Raw genomic sequence first — 17,752 nt, forward strand, 5'->3', positions numbered from 1 at the left:
TTTTAACAAGATGTCTTGGTTCAACTGCTGGGGGTTCCTCATATCGGAGAATTGGCCTCAATTTTGAGCAGACAGATAATGGTTCAAATACCAGCTCCCGCCATTTATCATCTGTGTGACTTTGAGAAAGTGACTTAACTTCTCTGAACTTCAGTTGCCATAATGCCTACCTCATAAAGCTCTTCTTTCATTCATTCACTCACTCAACAATTATTGAGTGCCTAATATGTTCCAGGCATGGTGCTAGGTGCCAGGAAAGTACCTTGGAGGAGCTTATAGTCTGGTAGGGAGATATTTGAGTAAAAAAGACGATTGCAACACAGGATGAGAATTGCTTTGTCAGAGGGGCGTATGTGAATATCTGGAAGAACTAAGCCAGATTGGGGCTGGGAAGTTGGGGGTCTGGGGACAGCCCTGTGAAAAGAAGGCGGTTTAGGGCAGGCTGCTGAGTGGAAGTATCCATTTCCTCCTCTGCTCTTGCCCCTCCTCCCCCTAAATTCACAGTTCCCCAAATTGACCTGCCCCCTTGAGAATGCAGGGAGAAAGGAACAAACGCAGAGCTGTAAATGGGAGCAGCCCTCCTGGAAAGACAGAAATTCTAGAGTGGAAGTCCTCACTTCTAGAAAACATTCTCTCATCTCTCTTCCTTCTGGGAAGGAAAAATTGTGCAGCAGATACAGAATTGCTCCAGCAAGAGAATCTAGAGAGAGAAATCACCAAAGTCCACCAGAGCCCCAGCTGCAGAGATGGCAGCTGCATCCCAGCCCCGTCACCTCCAGTCCAGCTGGGGGGTTGGACCCTCCAGCAGAAGTGGGGCAGACCCCTCCTCCCCGCCTCTGCTGGCTGCAGCCACCACTGTGGGGCAGCCAGCAAGACCGCAAGTGTTCTCCGCAGCTGTCTGACTTGCAAAGCAAGCCGCCAGCCCCTGGCCCGGTGCCCGCTCGGCTGCTCCCTGAGACACTTTTTAACCAGAAAGACTGGCGCTCACACCTGAGCTCTGGGCAGCAGGCCGTCTGCGTCCGTCCTGGTACCCGCAGAAACCAAGGTGTGCAAGCCCTCACCCTCCCCAGCAGGACGGGCCGCCTCTTAAAACGCTAGGGGTCTTAAAGTGCACATGAACTCCTGTTCAATAGTTCTTCCCGGAGAGCCCTGGCTGGCTTACTAACTTGTTTCATCTTTGTTCACACAGACCACCCTAGGGTAGAGTTTTGTCACTTTCTCTTTTTCTTTTTTTAGCATGATGAAGCAGGATTTTAGTTATGAGTAAATACCTTTGTTTCCACATAGAGCCGGTTGCCAGCCCATTCTTCTCCATCTCATTCCCCATCTTCTGTGAAGTCGCATGGCCACCCCCAGGGAAATCAGGGAACTTATTTTGATCCCTCACCTCTGGACAGAGCCACCAGGCATAAGAGGACTGACAAGTGCCAACCTCCCTGCTAAAAAAAAAAAAAAAATAGAAAAACACAGGTTTTGCCCAAAGTCTGCCCTCTGAAGTAGTCAAAACAAAAACCTTAACAGCAATCCAAAAAGAGATGTTTTTGCCGTTGCACGGGAAATGGCCCACCGTAATTTTTCCCCCAGACTAATTCCTTCTTTGAAGCATCCCACTGACAGAAGTCATGGCAGGTGTGACTGGCCTTGAAGTTTTTTTAAAGGAAAGCCTAGAGCACAGAGAGGTTAAGCCACCCATCACTGGGCCACAGTGCTCGTTGCTGGAAAAACCAAAGGTAGACCCAGATAGGAGATCACTGGCTGGCGTCTCCATTCGAACGCTAATCCTCATACATCCCCCAGAGGCAGTCTCTGAGGAGGGAAGAAATTACATCAGGAGGCCAAGGATAAGAAAAGAAAACACTTTCAGCTTCTCTTTAAAGTTTATACATGTTCCAAAGCTTTATGATGCATCTTTCTGCAAGAAAAGCGGAAGTACGCACAAAAATCAGAGAGAGAGAGGCCCCCTCCAGGGAGAAAAATAAAAGGAAATCTCATCCAGTGGGGAGAAATAAACCCGCCTGTTTCTGTATGGGCCTGTTAAGTACTCGTTGACCCTCTTTCTCTCTTTCCCCTGTAATGACTCATAAGGCAAAGGAAGCTAAAAGGTTTTTGATGGGTTAAAGAGAGGCCATCCCTGAAAGGGTCAAGGCCTGGTGCTCTGGGCCTCTGTCACTGAATTAACCAAGTCAATTTGGAGCTCGTGTGGTCTGACGGTGAGGAGTACGCAGTTAAAGAACGTCTCGATTCTGTTGTGTCTGGCTATGCAGAGAAATTCCCATTGTTTTTGTTGCTGGGTATGAGGCCCTCTCAGAACAAAACAGATGCTAGCGAGTTCTCTTTCAGTGCAGCTAAGGAATGCTATACTCATACTCACTTTGGAAGTGAATTATCTACGAACATAGTTTTCCTGTTTTGGAGGGCCCGATTTGGTTCCCATTCCGTGTCATACTGAGCCGTATTACAATAAGGTACTTTCTTCCCAGGGTGAATGTTTTGAGATTAGAAGTCATAGCAGGAAAATGGTCAAAACAGACCCTGGTCAGCATTGCAGTGGACTTGGGAATCAGCCAGATGAGAACCGAGGAGCCCAAAGAGAATCCAGCAAACAGCAGCTTCAATGGAAGGAACGACAACTCCGGTTAGGCTTATGCTTGCATTGTGAAAAATCTAATTAACAGAAAACATTTTAAAAAATGCCACAGTACCATATTAGCCATCTTTTAAAAAAATTACACAAACCTATACTTTGGGTTGTTAGGTGTTCGAAGTATTTAGAACTTTATTTTGTACTTTAACAATACTACTGACATGTAAATGATGGCAAGGAAAGAACATAATAGCTACTATTTATTGAGTGCTAACTATGTACTAGGCACCATTTTAAGCACTTTATATGTATTAACTCGTTAATACAACAGCCCTACGAGAAAACCGTTGCTAGTAGTAATTTTCTAAAGATGAGAAAACTAATTGCACAAAGAAACTAAATTGACAGGGATGCACATCCAGAAAGTGGTAAACAATATGTCTTTGAAACCATGCTTTTAATCAATCCTGTTCTGGATTGTCTTCCCTCAGTAGGAAATGTTTAAAGCGAGCTACTTTATTTTTAAATTCCGAAGAGTAGCAGTGTGACATTCCCTGGATTTACAATGCTGACCTTCAACCCGTGCAGAGGATGTCGGAATGCCCACACACCGCCCCTCCTCTCACAGAAACGGAAGCGGAGATGTAGAGGGATTCCCAAAGTCAGGACAATAACTGAGGCCTTTTGACTTCCAAACCAGAGTTCGCGCCCCGAAAAATGATGAACCAAGACGATGGAGAATGAGCGGTGGTCATGAATATCGACTGTCTGAGATAGAAGCATGAGACATATCTTCTTAAGTTGATGTGGTGCCTCTGTAGGGTTTTAAAAGCCTGCTACGGAAACTATAGCTGATTTTAAGCTCCGTCAGGAAGTTAATTAGTATATCCTGAATCCAATCTACTTTGTGTATGTCTCATCTGCCCAACTAGGTTGTCAGCTTCTTACAAACAGAAACATGCATTTAAGCATCATGTCCTTCCTATTCTCTATTAGCACAGGTCCATTCAAAGTAGACACCACTACTTGAGTGGTTCTCTCTTCTTTAAGCCTGAAGCGAAATATATTGAACGCTAAGCAACTGATTGGAAAAACCTCTGACGAATAGTGTCCACTCACTGAAAACATACCTGCTTCTCTTGTTCCCTAGACTTGCTTCTCCCATCGTAGCAGAACCTCATCAGGGCTCCCCTCATCGAATTCTCTGAGTGCATGGGTTTGGAGTTTTCTGTGGTGTGCTCCCATTTTCATTAAACTCCGTCAGGTTGGGCTTCAGCGACTCCTTCTGTTGTCCTGTAGCCCTGCAGATGTGTGGCAACTCATTTTTATTTGCTGGAGGGATAAATACACCTAGAGGTTACGGAGTGACAGCCCTGCTTCTAGAAAGTGAACAGAACAGAAATGAAAGAAGGGAGTTCGTCCTTTAGTTTGTCTGTTTCATTCTGAGCTCAGGGAGTATTGCTGGCCATGAGTCTAATTCTAGTTATAAAAGAACTCCTTGCTGGCGTTTGGAAGGCATGCGACTGCCAGGACCTTTGAAGAAGTGATCATTACTTAGCCATCAGCTTGAAACAATTTTTTTCTCTCTCATCGTGAGGCCTTCCTGGTGCATTAGAAAGAGCCCAGGACAGAAGTCACAAGAGTAGTCCCAACATCAGTTACTTATTTAACCTCTGCCCGTCCCTTAGCCTCTCTCCGCTGGACTTGCTTTATCTGCGGAAGGAGGAGGCTGGACCAGATGGTGCTGGAATTCTGTATAATGGCCTCTCCAGAAGAAGCAGGAAGTTGCTCAGAGAGAGGTCATTAAGAGGCTTGGTGAGTCAGCCTTGGGGACAGGAGGAAGACAAGGCTCCCCAAAGTCCTGGGCAAGAATCAGAGGCACTAGAGTGAGCTTCCTCGCAAGGCTTTATTTCCACAGCATTCCCAGGGCTCGTCTGCCATTCCCCGTTCTGTCCCAGTGCTCAGTAAACACTTGCCGGGGAGGAAGTCTCATGGAGTCAAGGCCGCTTCAGTCTGTCCCTGCTGTGCCTTCAGAAAGAACAGGGCCAGGGGTGGGGTGGGGGGGGATGTTCGCCCTTTTCTGCCCTGACCTTCAGCCACACGCAGGATGTGGGAATCCAGCAGACCAGCTAATAAGATCCACTAACCAGGTCCAGCTCATTAAGTGTTTATGGTGCACACAGGGCTCAGAGGCCATATTTCTTAGCCACTCTTGTTCCCTCTCTGAGGATAAACGTTTCCCATCACCTGTTTTATACATTAGGACATGGAGGCCCCGAAAGGGGAAGTGGAGGACCCGTGATCACTTGGGAATCGAAAGTCTGCATCAGAAACTATGAATGCATATCTAGTCCCAGCTATGGTCCCAATGACAGTAACAGACACCATCTCAATGAAGCCACTTCTGGATGGTTTTCTGAGTTTCTGTTTTTAGGGCAAGCCCAACTTATTAAGGCTGTTTTTAATCATGACTCCTGTTATTTGTTGGTCCCTGATTGAAAGCTACTGAATACTGAGGCATCTCTGTGTGGAAAACCAGAGGAATCCAGGTCTCTAAGAAGAGAAAGTAGTAATACTTGTCATCATTTACAGCGTATAAGGAAAGGAGAGCCATTATATAGGCCTAAAAAGATTTGGTTTTATACTTCCCACTTACAGTCACATTGTTGCTCATTTATCAAAATCATTCCACTCGTGAAGTTAACCAGCCATTAGTGAGTAAGAGCTGTTCCCCCTAATTGGTGGACCCATGTGGAAAGGAACATAGAGGTTAGAGTAATGGGCCAGGTGTCCTTGACTCCTATTTCTGGTTTCTTCACTGACTTGCTGTGTGGCCTTAGGCAGTTTCCCTTAATTTCTCTGGGCCTCGTTTTCCCCAAGAAGAGAATTTCCCCCTCACTCTTCTCCGGGGATGCCAGAAGATCAAAGAAGAGATGTTTGCAGAGCTTTTTAAAGATGCCCAAATGAAGTGTATTAGCAAGGCCTTGATTTAATAGGCATTAATTAATCCTTTGATTATTGATAGAATCATGTATTTTAGCTTTTAATTAGCTCCTGGGGCATACTTGGCTGTAGGAGGAGTTATACAAAATCCTAAGGGAACTGGTGCAATCATAATGGTCATTGTATGTGTCTGATGTGTCTTTATGTGGAGTCCCAAAGCGGGGTGACGTCTTTACCTGGTGACAGGGTTGTGATGAGCCAGGGTGGCTCTCCTGGAGTGACACAGATGATCAGGGGCTGCCCCCAAACCAGCAGAGTCAGAGCACAGCATACCCTGTTTAAAATGGGGGGTCAAGGTCAAGTGTCTTCTCTTTGTTTGTTTTTACTCGGCCAGCCTCAGAGTGGAGGCTGTAGCAGGCAGGGCCTTTAAGCTGTGCGGCACAGCCACAGAAATGGTGCATGAGGGCATCCAGCTGCCTTCATACCCTGCTCCCCAACCCCCCCATCCCACCAGGCAAAGGTCCCCACATGAGCACTTCCTGCTAGTGTCCCAATGCAACCCTGTCTTGAAACTGTCCATTCATTTGCCTCGCTCCCACCCTCCATTCCTAATATTTCATTTGCAAAAAAAAAAAAAATCCCTGCTTAGAGCAGACATGAGGGAAAGCCACTGCTCTGACCCCTGTTAGAAAATGTCTACAGACAGTACCTCATCCTCGGGAGATGCTGGGAGCCAGGCTGCCGGGGTTCAGTGCCCACAGCAGGAGTCTGGGTAGCGGTAGCGCGGGTGGTGGTGGCGGTGGATCGAGGGGCCGCCGCAGAGCCCAGATGGTTTTGTTTGGGCCCCATGGCAGAAGCGAGGCTCTCCACACCAGGCAGCATGGGGTGGGGGGAGCATTTCCAGGAAGGCTCAGCTTGCCTTCAGCTTTGCAAGGAGTGGGGGAGGGAGGAGTTGCCAGGGAACCAAGGCCTCTGAGCATTGGCTGTGTGGTTCTTCACCAGGCAGGAGGGGCTCCAGGTGAGGTGTTCACAGCATGCCCACCCCAGGTTTGCTTCGTTTCCTCCTGAGCGAGAGGAGAAAGCTCCCTGAGCGGGTTCTCCCTGTTAGGTGCCCAGCCCAGGACAGTGTCCGCAGCATGAGCACCAGCCAGGACCAGAGACAGGACCAGTGACACAGTTTGCGGGGCTGGTGCAAAATGCAAATGCAGGACCCCTAGCTTCCGACTTACTGAGAAATTCAAGAAGGAAACAACAGAGCTTTAACCAAGCATGGGTCCCTTCTGAGCATGGGGCCTGCAGATCACACAGCCATGAAGCCGTCCTGGCCAAGCTGGGTGCAGCACAGGGGCTGACGGCCCTTCAAGGAACAGCCATCAACCAGCCACCCCTTTCTTTGGCGGAAAGGGAAGGGCGAGGGGGCCGGGGAATAATTCTGTACCCTTCCTTCAAGATTTCCAGCATGGCAATAATCATATTATATCTTCTGACACCCCAGCATCAAGGCTTGAGTTAAGACAGTTAAGAAAAGAATAGAGCCGGCCCGGTGGCACAGCAGTTAAGTGTGCACGTTCTGCTTCAGCGGCCCAGGGTTTGCCGGCCCGGATCCCAGGTGCGGACATGGCACCAATTGTCAAGCCATGCTGTGTTAGGTGTCCCACATATAAAGTAGAGGAAGATGGGCACGGATGTTAGCTCAGGGCCAGTCTTCCTCAGCAAAAAGAGGAGGATTGGTGGCAGGTGTTAGCTCAGGGCTAATCTTCCTCAAAAATAAATAAATAAATAAAAAGAAAAGAATAATTCTGGTTGCTCTGGAGTTATCCTCTTTTATCTGCCAGGTTTCGGGAGAAGCAGGAACAATTAGGAATCACCCTGAGCTCTAAGCTCATTGAGCACTTACTTTGTGCCATACGGCGTGGAGGATCTGGTGCTTCTGCCTTCGAGGGGCATTATTCCCATTTTGCAGATGGGAAAACTGAGGCCTAACGAAATGCTCTCCCTTGCGTAAGGTCAGACAACTTGGATGTAGGGGAGCCTGGATTCAAATGGATGCAGTCAGACTCCGGAGCCTGTGTGCCTGGCCACTTAGTTCTGTTTACTCCCAATCCTGGGGTCAGTGTGGGGGATCTGTTAGTTCTGGTGCTTTTGTGTCTGTGGCTAAGTTCAGGGGAATGTCCATAAATATTAACACGGGGGGTCAGAGAGAACTCTGGGTGTCTCATTGAGGGATTTAGCGTAGCATCAGACAAGAGCGTAAGACTCAGACCTGTGACTTGAGTCATAGACGACTCAGGTAGCATTTCATCTGTGAGCTGACACAGGGCTGTCTGAGCCAGTTAGGGCTTTGAGTCAGTCGCTTTCCTTGAAATGTCTCTCCATTCGCTTGCACCTGACCTGAAAGGAGAAAGAAGCACAACTTTCCTTGGGCTTCAGAATGAAACGTTCTTTGCGCTGTGGACAAAGAGGTGGCGTGTAATAAGAGAATCGATGTCCTCCTCCTGTTATGCAGGCGAAATCATGGTACAATTCTGCAGGGCAGGTTGTGAAGAGAAAAGGATGCAGCCATTCTAGACGCAGCTTTTATTGCAGCCCAGTTTGACGAAGGGGTGGAGTCTTTTGGCCAAGCCCTGACTAAGCAGTGCCCTGGGCCTTCCAGGGCGGGGTTGATGGGACCCAGGGAAATCGCAGTCCCATCTCTAAGGAGGAGAAAATGTAAGCAGGTCAGAGAGGGTCAGGTGTCCCAGATGAGGGGACTCTGGGTCTAGGATGAGACCCTAAAGAGCACGTGCCTCAAAGCAGTAGGCAAAGACAGGGAGGACCCCAGGGAGGAGCGGCCACTCTTGGGATGAAGGAGAAGAACGGGATTCTGCTTTCCTCTTCTTGGGGCAAAATAAGCTCAACTTCTAAGTATCTAGAAGGGGCTGCCGTATGCATCAAATATAAATGTCTAAATATAAATATAATTGTGTGCGCGCATAACTTTAACCTGTTTTGACATTTCCCAGAGGGTTAAGTAACTTTCTTTTTCATCCGATGAAAGGAAGCCCCCTCGCAGAGCAACGCTGCGGCCCTAATTACTCCCAGACAGGGCAGGCAGCCTCTGAGTTAAGGGTTCCCCGTCCGAAGGAGGGACGACCACCGGGGCCGGAGGGGCCCATCGGGCAGCTGGGGGCACTTTTTACCCGCCCCTTTTCAGAACCGCCTTCATTCCCCTCCTCACGCTCCCCGATGGCAGCGAGCCTCTTGGATTTTCTTTGTGCCGCAGAAAGAAGCTGGCGCTTGACAGCCTCATATTGTTGCCTTGAGTCGCCAGCCCCCAAAGAAAGTGGTTGCAGCCCCCGCCCTGCGCAGAGAGGCTTCCTGGCCATCCGGACTGGCCGGGGCGAGTGGGAGCTCTTACACATTAGTGGGCAGGAAGTGGAGTCCCGATGGGAGGCTGGGAATTTGACCGCCTTCCCATTTCAGCACCGGAGGGAGGAAGCTGGTTCGGCAGGAGCGCAGATGGCTACTGCTGCCTCTGAGAGCGCCTCGTTCCCCGCGCCCCTGCCCACTGCGCGCGCCCGGCCGCCGCTCTCTCCCCGCTCCCCTCCTCCCCTTGGAGGGAAAAGTCTGCAGCGCTGGGAACTGTCCTGGAGAACCCAACAAAGGCAAAGCAGAGGAGAACAACTTGAAAAGAACTTGTTTTGTTCCCGTTAAGAAACCTGCAGGAAAATCCACACCCACGGTGCTGGGTTTTGAACTGGAGAGCGGCGGCGTGCGTGCGTGTGCGTGTGTGTGTGTGTGTGTGTGTGTCAAGCAAGAAGCGGAGGAGGCGGAGGCACAAACAGCCGTCCCTGGGCTCCGCTTTGATAAGGAAACTGCCCGCCGTAGAAATTCAGCAGCAAAGAGAGCACCACAGCGTGAACCAACCCCTTCTGAGTTTCAACTGCATTGTTTTCTGTGTAGATCTTCCAGTGGAGACAGTTGGAAAACCTGTATTTCAGAGAAAAGAAGTTTTCCGTGGAAGTTCATGACCCACGCAGGTAAGCTGGAAAAATCCTTTTCTTCTGGGAGTGCATGGCTGGCTCGGCATATTATTTATATTACTATTTTTGTGCTGTCATTGTTCATGGTCATTCTAGGGGGAGGGGCAGAGGATGGTTGATGGTGGAAAACAGTTAAATCAGCCAGGAAAAGCTTTGTTTTGTACTAAGTGTGTTGATAAATGTGGTGGGTTCAAGTGTGCATATGTGTGTGAAATTAGCGATTCCCTGATCTTCTCATCTGGCTACAAGTGTTGATGGTTCATATGTGTGGAGTTATCGTTACATTTTAGAGATTTGTAGCATTTCATAACCACCGCCAAATTCAACAGGGCAGTGGTCTGAGTTCTTCTAGGCAGTTTTTGCCAGAAAAGTGTGTGAAAGATGGCTTGTCAGAGCTTCTCAGAATGTTTCAGGCAGGACAGCCAGCACCAAAAGCATTCTGTACCCTGAGCAGTTGTGCTAAATTGATTCCGGGAGCTGTAATTTTCAGGTGTTAGCACTGTGGGCGGATTGAAAGAAATCCGATTCTTTCTCTCTCCACCTCTCATTGCTTCCCAGGGAGCGTTAATGCAAAAATCAATGCTCTCCAAGTCAGATGCCAAACAATAGGGTCCCCGTCTGGAATGCAGCGAGCCCTGCGTGGAAGGTTCTCGGGGGCAGTGCGTACGTACCCGCGGCTTTTCCTCTCTTTGTCTGCCAGCAGTCCTAGAGTTACAGGCAGGCCAGAAACTAGCAGCAAAGTTTCATAAAAACAGGCCTGACACCTAAGGAGAAATGGCTTTCAATGGGTCCAAAAATGAGTTTACAAGCAGGTTGCCCTGGGAAGACAGTAAAAAGATCAGACTCTCTAGAGAAGCGAACATGGCTTTTATGTGTCATTGATACCCCAGCCCTGGCCTAGGAAAGAGGGCTTGGCACCGGCTCCCCTCACACATGGCTTCTGAGCTCTCAAAACAAGCTGCTGTGCCTCCCAGGGAGACAGCCCCCACTCCCGCCCCCGCCCCCGTCAGAGTGCTGAGGCTTGTGCAGTAGTCTCTGTTCCTGCAGCCTCTGATAACCTAGTGGGGCTGACGCGCTGCTTGGCCCGCTGTGTAATCTGCATGGAACAGCCTCTCCCGTGGAGGGGAAGAGCTTGCCCCATGCCCCACAGTTTCCTACACGACAAACAAGTGGAGAACATGTTAGGGATTCCAGGTCTCTGTCGCTGGAGGCGAACATGGCAGCATTAGTAGATTAACAACCGGTCCAGCCTTTCTCAGGGTCCCGCAAAGGGGCTCCCAGTCCGGAGACCCTGCCTCTGCTGAGCAGGAATCCATTTGTGCTGGCTGAGTGGAGAAGAGAGAGATGCTGAGAATAATATTCCAGCTGAGAAGGAATTGTTGCTCTTCCAGGCGAACCATATCAGACCAGAGTCTGAAGAGCGTGAGAGGAAGGAAAACTTATCTGTAAAAAGAGCGAAATAAATGTTGCCACCATAGGTCAGAGGCGGAAAGGGGATGCTTGACAGAATGAAAACTGGACATTGGAGAATCTGAGGGGCTGGAGCATAAGCACTAGATAGCCTTTCCATGCCTGTGCTCTGTTGGGAATTGTGATAACACACAGAGGCACCTTGGACAAATCCTAGAATGGGTGTAGGTGTGGGGGTGTGTGTGTGTGTGTGTGTGTGTGTGTGTGTGTGTTCTCTCTGGGTCTGTTGCCCTCTCTGTGATGTAACACTGAATTCCCTTCCTTTTCCCAAGGCCCAGGGGTATAGGAAAGCGTCTAAGCCTCACATGTTGCTATTACATGGGCTTTTAGCCTATTAAACGAGAGTGATCAATCTTTTATTTGTTGAGTAGCTTCTATGTTCGGGCTCCAAAACAGGGTCCACTGCCCTTGAAGAACTTCCCACACAGCTAGGGAGACAGGCAAAAGGGGTGTGATGTTTACTGAGTGTTCATATGTGCTGGTACCGCTCTACACACCTGGGTGCTCTCTGTAACTCTAAGAAATAGGTACCACTGGTCTTCTTGTTCTCCCGGTGAGAAACTGAGGCACCGAGAAACGAAGTAACTTGCTCTAGGTTACAAATGGCTAGTAAGTGGTAGAGGCAGGATTCGAACCCAGGGAGCCTGGCTCCAGAGCTCTCACACTTTACTACTATGTATACACAAGGCAGTGGGGACCAAGTGCCAGATGGCACAGGCCATAAATCTGAAGGTCACTGGAAGCTAGGCTGCTCAGGAGAGGCTTTCTGAGCAGGAGAGATCTGAGCTGACCTTTGTAGGCTGAGGAGGATTTAAAGCTCAAGGTAGGGCCCTCAAGGATAAAGATGTCCATCAGGTCAAGTGGGCAGAAGAGAGAAGAGGAAAGTGGAGGAGCCCGAGGCAGCCTAAGCACAGAGCAGGATCATGTACCCTGGAGGAAAATAGCCCTCTGTTTGCCCAGAGGCAAGAAGGGAGTATAGAGGCCAGGAGAGGCCAGGGAGGTGTCTTCACTGATGTCAGAGGTGGAAACCCAAGTTGACGTCCACTTGAAAGACAACTTGTCCAAATACACACAGGGGCAAGCAAAGGGAATCGCTTCCGATTAGCTGCTTAGTCGGGTGGCAGAGCCAAAGCTCTAAGCCTGGGTGTCTGCCTCACACAGCAGTAAGTGCTCCTTAAGTTAAATGTGTCATCCTGTTGCTGTTGCCTTGTTTATGTGGAGCAGGGAAGACAAATCTAGTTGACTGTATGTTGGGGTGATTCAGGGGTCAGCCAACTCCCCCAAACCAGGAAGGGCGTCAGAACCAAAATAATCAGATGGCAAGTGTGGGAGAGAACCATGTCCTAAAGATGTCATCCATGGGACATGGCGAGGACAAGGAATCACCCAGGGCAGAGGGTGCTTCCTGAGTCCATGGGCACAGGTTGGATCACAGAAGATGCTGTGGGATTTGTTCTCCTGTGAATGCATCCTAACTCAATACCTGGTGCTGTTTCTACACTTCTCTAGGTTTTGGCAAATACTCAGTTTCTAAAGTTTAGTCAAAATAGAAGAGCTGGTGGGGTGGGAAGAGCCTGGAGGGAAAGATGCAGAGAAAAGATAAATTAATAATGAGTCAGGAGAAAAACTCTCAGTGTATCTGATTCAGGTGCTCCCGTGGGTGTCTAGAACGCCCTAGACCTGACAAGCCTCTTAACCCTTCCTCACTCGCCTTACGTGAAAAGTACAAGCACCTAGCCTGGTACACTACTTTCACTAAAATGTATTTCAAGAAAAAATGGTATTTACTCCCAGGAGCAGCCATTGCTATGGAAGCCAAAGTGGGAGTTCAGATCACAGCTTCTTTTTTAAATCTGCTAAGACTCGTAGGGGTTTCCCTCTCACTCTCTCGCCAGCTCCTCTTGCATTATTTTCAACTGTATGCTCTTTCATGAGCTGGCGTTTTCTTTTAACTTTTGTTTTAACTAAGGGGAGGAATACCCTGCCTCGAATCAGTAGCATTAACTAACCACCAGATTTGAATTTCTCCTTAAAAGTGGGTTTGAAGAAGACCTACCGTTAAATCTTCAGCCCCCAAGGGAAGGTGATGGGAGTGGCTTTAAATTTTCTTCAAGGGAAAATTTCCCTGGGGAAAAAAAAGTGATTATTCACAAGTCCTGACTACCCAAGTGTCTTCTAAATTAGATATCTTAATCTGGGGAACACACATTTTTCTTCCGACGTTCGCATCAGATACCCCAGACGCCACCCACAGTCCCATCACCTTGCCTTATACACATGTGCATGTAAAAACATGTTCTCAGATTTCACTTGCAAAGTAATCCACCTGTCCTATAAATAGCCTCACTGAGAACATGATCACCTAACCCTTTTTCCCCCCAATTCCATTAATATGGTGAATTATGTTGGGACCAGTGTTTCCTCTTTCATTTTTGAAGTCTGATTGCCTCTCTCTGCTCCATGCATATATGTAACCATATCTCCTCCATAAATGTATATGGCAGGATGGGATAGTGTGGAGGGCTTGGCTGGGCTCATTTCTTTCTGCCTTCTGTCTTTTCATTCTTTATACTCTGCCTGCCCTCTGAATGTATTTGATAATTGATAACCAACTCTTTCAAACAACATTGAGTTAGAGTAATATAAGAAGTCCTGATTCCCTCAGACGCTGTGGCCTGTGGCAATTAGAAGAGAATTCACTCATCCTTCACCATAGGCAGCATTGCCTGCTTAATGAGGGACATTGTCAAAGGCTTTTCCTGTCTCTGAAGTTTGTGTTGGCCCAGCGCCAGGAGCTGAAGATCAGAAAGGACCGTCCAGTGACCTAAAATGACCCATCTTATCCCAGACAAGGCAGAGGCCTGACCAAATCCTGAACCTCTGAACCCTAAGGAGCCAGTAAATCAAAAGATGAACATTATTCACAGTAGCCAAGATATGGAAACAACCTCAGTGTCTGTCCGCAGTTGAATGGAGAAAGGAATTGTGGCACGTATATACAATGGAATATTATTCAGCCTTAGAAAAGAAGGAGACCCTGCCAGTTGCAACAATATGGATGAACCTAGAGGATAGCATGCTAGGTGACATAAGCCAGACACAAAAAGAAAAACACTGCGTGATCTCGCTTGTGTGTAGAATCTAAAAAACTCAAATACATAGAATCAGAGAATAGAATGGTAGTTACCAGGGGCGAGGAGCGGGGGGAAATGGGGAGATGTTGGTCAGAGGTACAAAGTTGCAGTCATCTAGGCTGAGTCTAGAGCTGTAATGTACGGTATGGTGACTATAGTTAATAATACTGTATTGAATACTGCAAATTGGCTAAGAGAATAGATTTCAGGTGTTATCACAAAAAATGGTAACTTTGAGGAGACGATATGTTTCAGTAGCTTGACTGTAGTAATCATTTCACTATGTACATTTATATCAAATCATCATGTTGTACACCTTAGATATAATTTTAATTAAAGAAATAACAAGAGGACCTTTGCCAGCCAGTTTCCCTAAGCACACACTCACACGCATGCACTCTCATCTGTCACCCTTAGGCCAGGGCTTTTAGGACCCAGTGGGTTCTCAGTAAAAGCTGTTGCTCATCAATGGATTCCCTCATCATCAACATGGTCGGACCTTCTGACTCTTGCTTTCCCAGGGCTTCAGTGACAAGGAGGACGTTTGGACACAGTGGCATCGCAGTGCATACGTGGTACGCGTGTCCAGCATTAATCAAGTCCATCTGGGCTATGGCCATTAGCCAACACCAGTTCTATCTGGACAGAAAGCAGAGTAAGGTAAGTCCCTTTACTGGGATTGAGAAGGACTCTGCTGGGACAGATGTTCCACCGAGCCTAAGGACAGTTGAAGGCCCTTGTCTGGATCTTGTTGTTTAGGGATTGGGAACTGGGTGGGTGAGGAGGCGCTGCATCCTTGCCATGGGATGTGCACAGGCACAGACTTGCCTTTTACGGCTGTAGGAGGGAGGAACGAGGCGAGTTCTTCAAGAGGGCAAGTTCCATGCAACTTGGTCAAGGGCTTCTGGCCCAACCACAGTCAGAGCCACTCAGCCCTTCCCTGCAGCCAGGTAGGGCCCTCTTGAGGAATTCCGACCATGCTCTTGAACCTCAGGAACCTCTCCTGGGAGCAAGCAGTCCCGACCTTTTTGGTGTTCAAACAGTGGCATATTGTTTTCTTTTTGAGAAAAAAAAAGTAGCCGTTCTCAGCTAATAGATACCACCGAGGATAATTGCTGTGAAAACCCTCCAGGCTTTTCCAACTGCCAACTCCATTTTTTTAAAAATGCAAAACTGGAAACATGGGGGGGGGGTGGGAAGCCAACAACCCTGTTTCCCGAAGGTTTCCCTGGCGCCTCGGGCCTTGGTAAACAGTCATCCTCTGCGGGAGATTGGACCCAGCCCCAGTCCAGACCCACGGTGCCTTTTCTGGTGGGTGGGAGAATGACGTCACCTTGGTTCACACACAGCTTGTATCAACGCTCTGCCCTCTCTTCTTCCAGCCTTGTCTGCTGTGCTCCGCTTGTCTCCCCCCGACAAGCCACTCCAGTTCATTACCCCTCAGGTGTAGAGCCATATCAAGATGGGCCCTGCACCTTTCTCAGGATCCTACTGGCTTGGGGGTGGAATGCGGAGCTACAGAGCAAGACCGACCTTGGCCCCCGGCCTAGTGGGAACCACCAGCTCTGGGAGGTTTGCCCCATTGTGTGAGTTCTTGGGAGGGAGTGGGTGACAGGACCCTGGGCTCACTGGGCTCAAGATTCATTGGATGGGTGCCCTCTTGGGTCCTTTCAGCTTCCTCTTTTGCCTTATTTTCCTTGTGGGTAGAGTTCTTCTTTCCCTGGCTTGGGGAGAGGTGTGAAGGAGAGAGCTGGAGTTGAGAGGGAGGTAAGAGAGAGACAGTAAGAAAACAGGAAGAAAAGAAACAATCCCTCAACTTGTAATTCAATTTCAAATTAGGGCCTTTCCCATGCGGCAGTCAACTTTCTTTATTGTAACACACTTTCTCGTCTCCTGAGTCTTCTTCCTGACCCCCTTTTGGGTCGTTTTCTGGGGTGAATGGGCACAGAGTGGAATATTTTTGTGGTTAGGAGGAACGAGAGTATTCCACAGCTCTCTTGGTGATGGTGAGCATTGGCACAGGTATTTGAGGCCTGATTGGATCAAAAGAAACTGGGCCAATGTGTTTGGACTCATGCTTTAGATTGAGAGGGTGGATGGGTACCAGCATTTCCCCTCCAGTGGCTAGAATTGGAGGCTGAAGCCTCGGAACATAGATTCCATCCTCTGTATTGTTCTGGTGATAGATAGTGAGGGGTAAAGAGTTTGGCAACCCTCCTGAACCCCACTGCCAATTCCTCTTGTGGGCAGACCCCCCACACACTCATACCAGCATTTTGAAAGGGGAAAAGAAGAAGCATAGTTCACCCTAAGCATAGCACATTAGCTGTTTGAGCTCCTCCCACCATGCTGGGTTTTTGCATAGAGAGTGGGTAACTCAGGAGGCCTGTTTTTGGGGGCTCTTCATCCCCATCCTTGAAGCTGGTCTTTCTCTGCAGTTGGAGAAGCCTTATTCACCAGGTTTACAGGTCAGCCCACTGATGCAACAAGTAACCCTCAAACGCGTAATTATCAGAGATCACTTATTAACCAGAAGTGTCATTTAAGAGGCCAGACCAAATGCCACAGCAATAGGGAAATTTCAGCCATCCTTCTCAGTAACCCCTGGGGGACTGAAGGAAACGCATGTGCTCCCAGGAGCACGAGAACCTTCCCCAGTAAGCTCTCAATGCTCACAGGCGCTCCACGGCCCTGGCAGATCTTGTAGGTCCGCAACCTACAGTGAGAGGTGAGGAAAAGGTTCCCACATCTGGAAGGCCATGGGCTCTGTTTCCCAGTTCGGTGGGCCTGGGCAAGTCCGTCGTGCCTCAGGCTTCGCTTTCCCCAGGTTAGAGAACAAGAAAGGAAATTCCTGACCGAAACTATCGATTGGTCCACTGACACAATGTTTGTGAAATTGCTTTAGGAGATATGGGCTGTCTTTCATTATTATCATTATTAATCCAACATCCTGTTCCCTGGCCAAGACTTGTGTAAAGTTTAAATTCTCTGAAAGTTCCCCGAATTAAGTCAGAGATGATAACATTCCCTTAGGAATTATGTTACAACACCTTTCGTTTCTGGAATGTCGTTCTTTACACAACAGTGAGGTGATCCCTGTCCACTGGGCAGAATGGCCTCTGGGTGAGTGACGGCTGACAGGCCTGGGATGAAGAGCTTCCAAATATTTCTGAACAGCCAAGTGTTGGCTGGCATACTGGCCGTTGCTTCACACTCTACTGTACCAGGCCATGCCAACCATTCCTTTCTCTGAAGTGCCTCAGCAAAGCCTGGGCGTCCCAAGTGATGTTTATCAACCCCGGAAACAAGTGCGGTCTAGTGGTCTGAGTCAGCAGAGGTGGGCAGCCAAGAAGTTTCGTGTGCTTCCCCTGGCAGTTGGGTATTTTCTTCTTTCAGGGTCATTGTGCAAATCATTTAAGAAAATCTCTCTCTCCCTCTCTCTCACACACACACTCCCTCTATCATCAAAGACAGATGGGAAAGAGGCCATATTGGTTGGCTTCCTCTGGCTCATTCAGAATGAGAGGCTATGCAGGCACCAGTTCCAACTGGTAACTTATATATGCTGACCCCAAAGATCAGCAGTGTTTTCAACTGGA

The 17,752-nt window shown here is 48.5% G+C and overlaps 1 protein-coding gene across 28 annotated transcripts in view; it reads left to right on the forward strand.

The window, feature by feature from the left end:
• The window catches only part of FRMD4A (FERM domain containing 4A), a 586,106-nt gene that overhangs the window by 511,684 nt on the left and 56,670 nt on the right, over positions 1 to 17,752 (forward strand). For all 28 annotated transcript variants that reach the window (XM_070601150.1, XM_070601129.1, XM_070601151.1 and 25 more), the window contains 2 exons: positions 9,470 to 9,546; positions 14,675 to 14,813. In XM_070601150.1, coding sequence (XP_070457251.1) covers positions 9,470 to 9,546; positions 14,675 to 14,813 — 216 coding nt within the window. The remainder of the gene's footprint in view (positions 1 to 9,469; positions 9,547 to 14,674; positions 14,814 to 17,752) is intronic.

The sequence above is a fragment of the Equus przewalskii genome, chromosome 30, assembly GCF_037783145.1.
Source record: "Equus przewalskii isolate Varuska chromosome 30, EquPr2, whole genome shotgun sequence".
NCBI classification, from domain to species: Eukaryota; Metazoa; Chordata; class Mammalia; order Perissodactyla; family Equidae; genus Equus; species Equus przewalskii.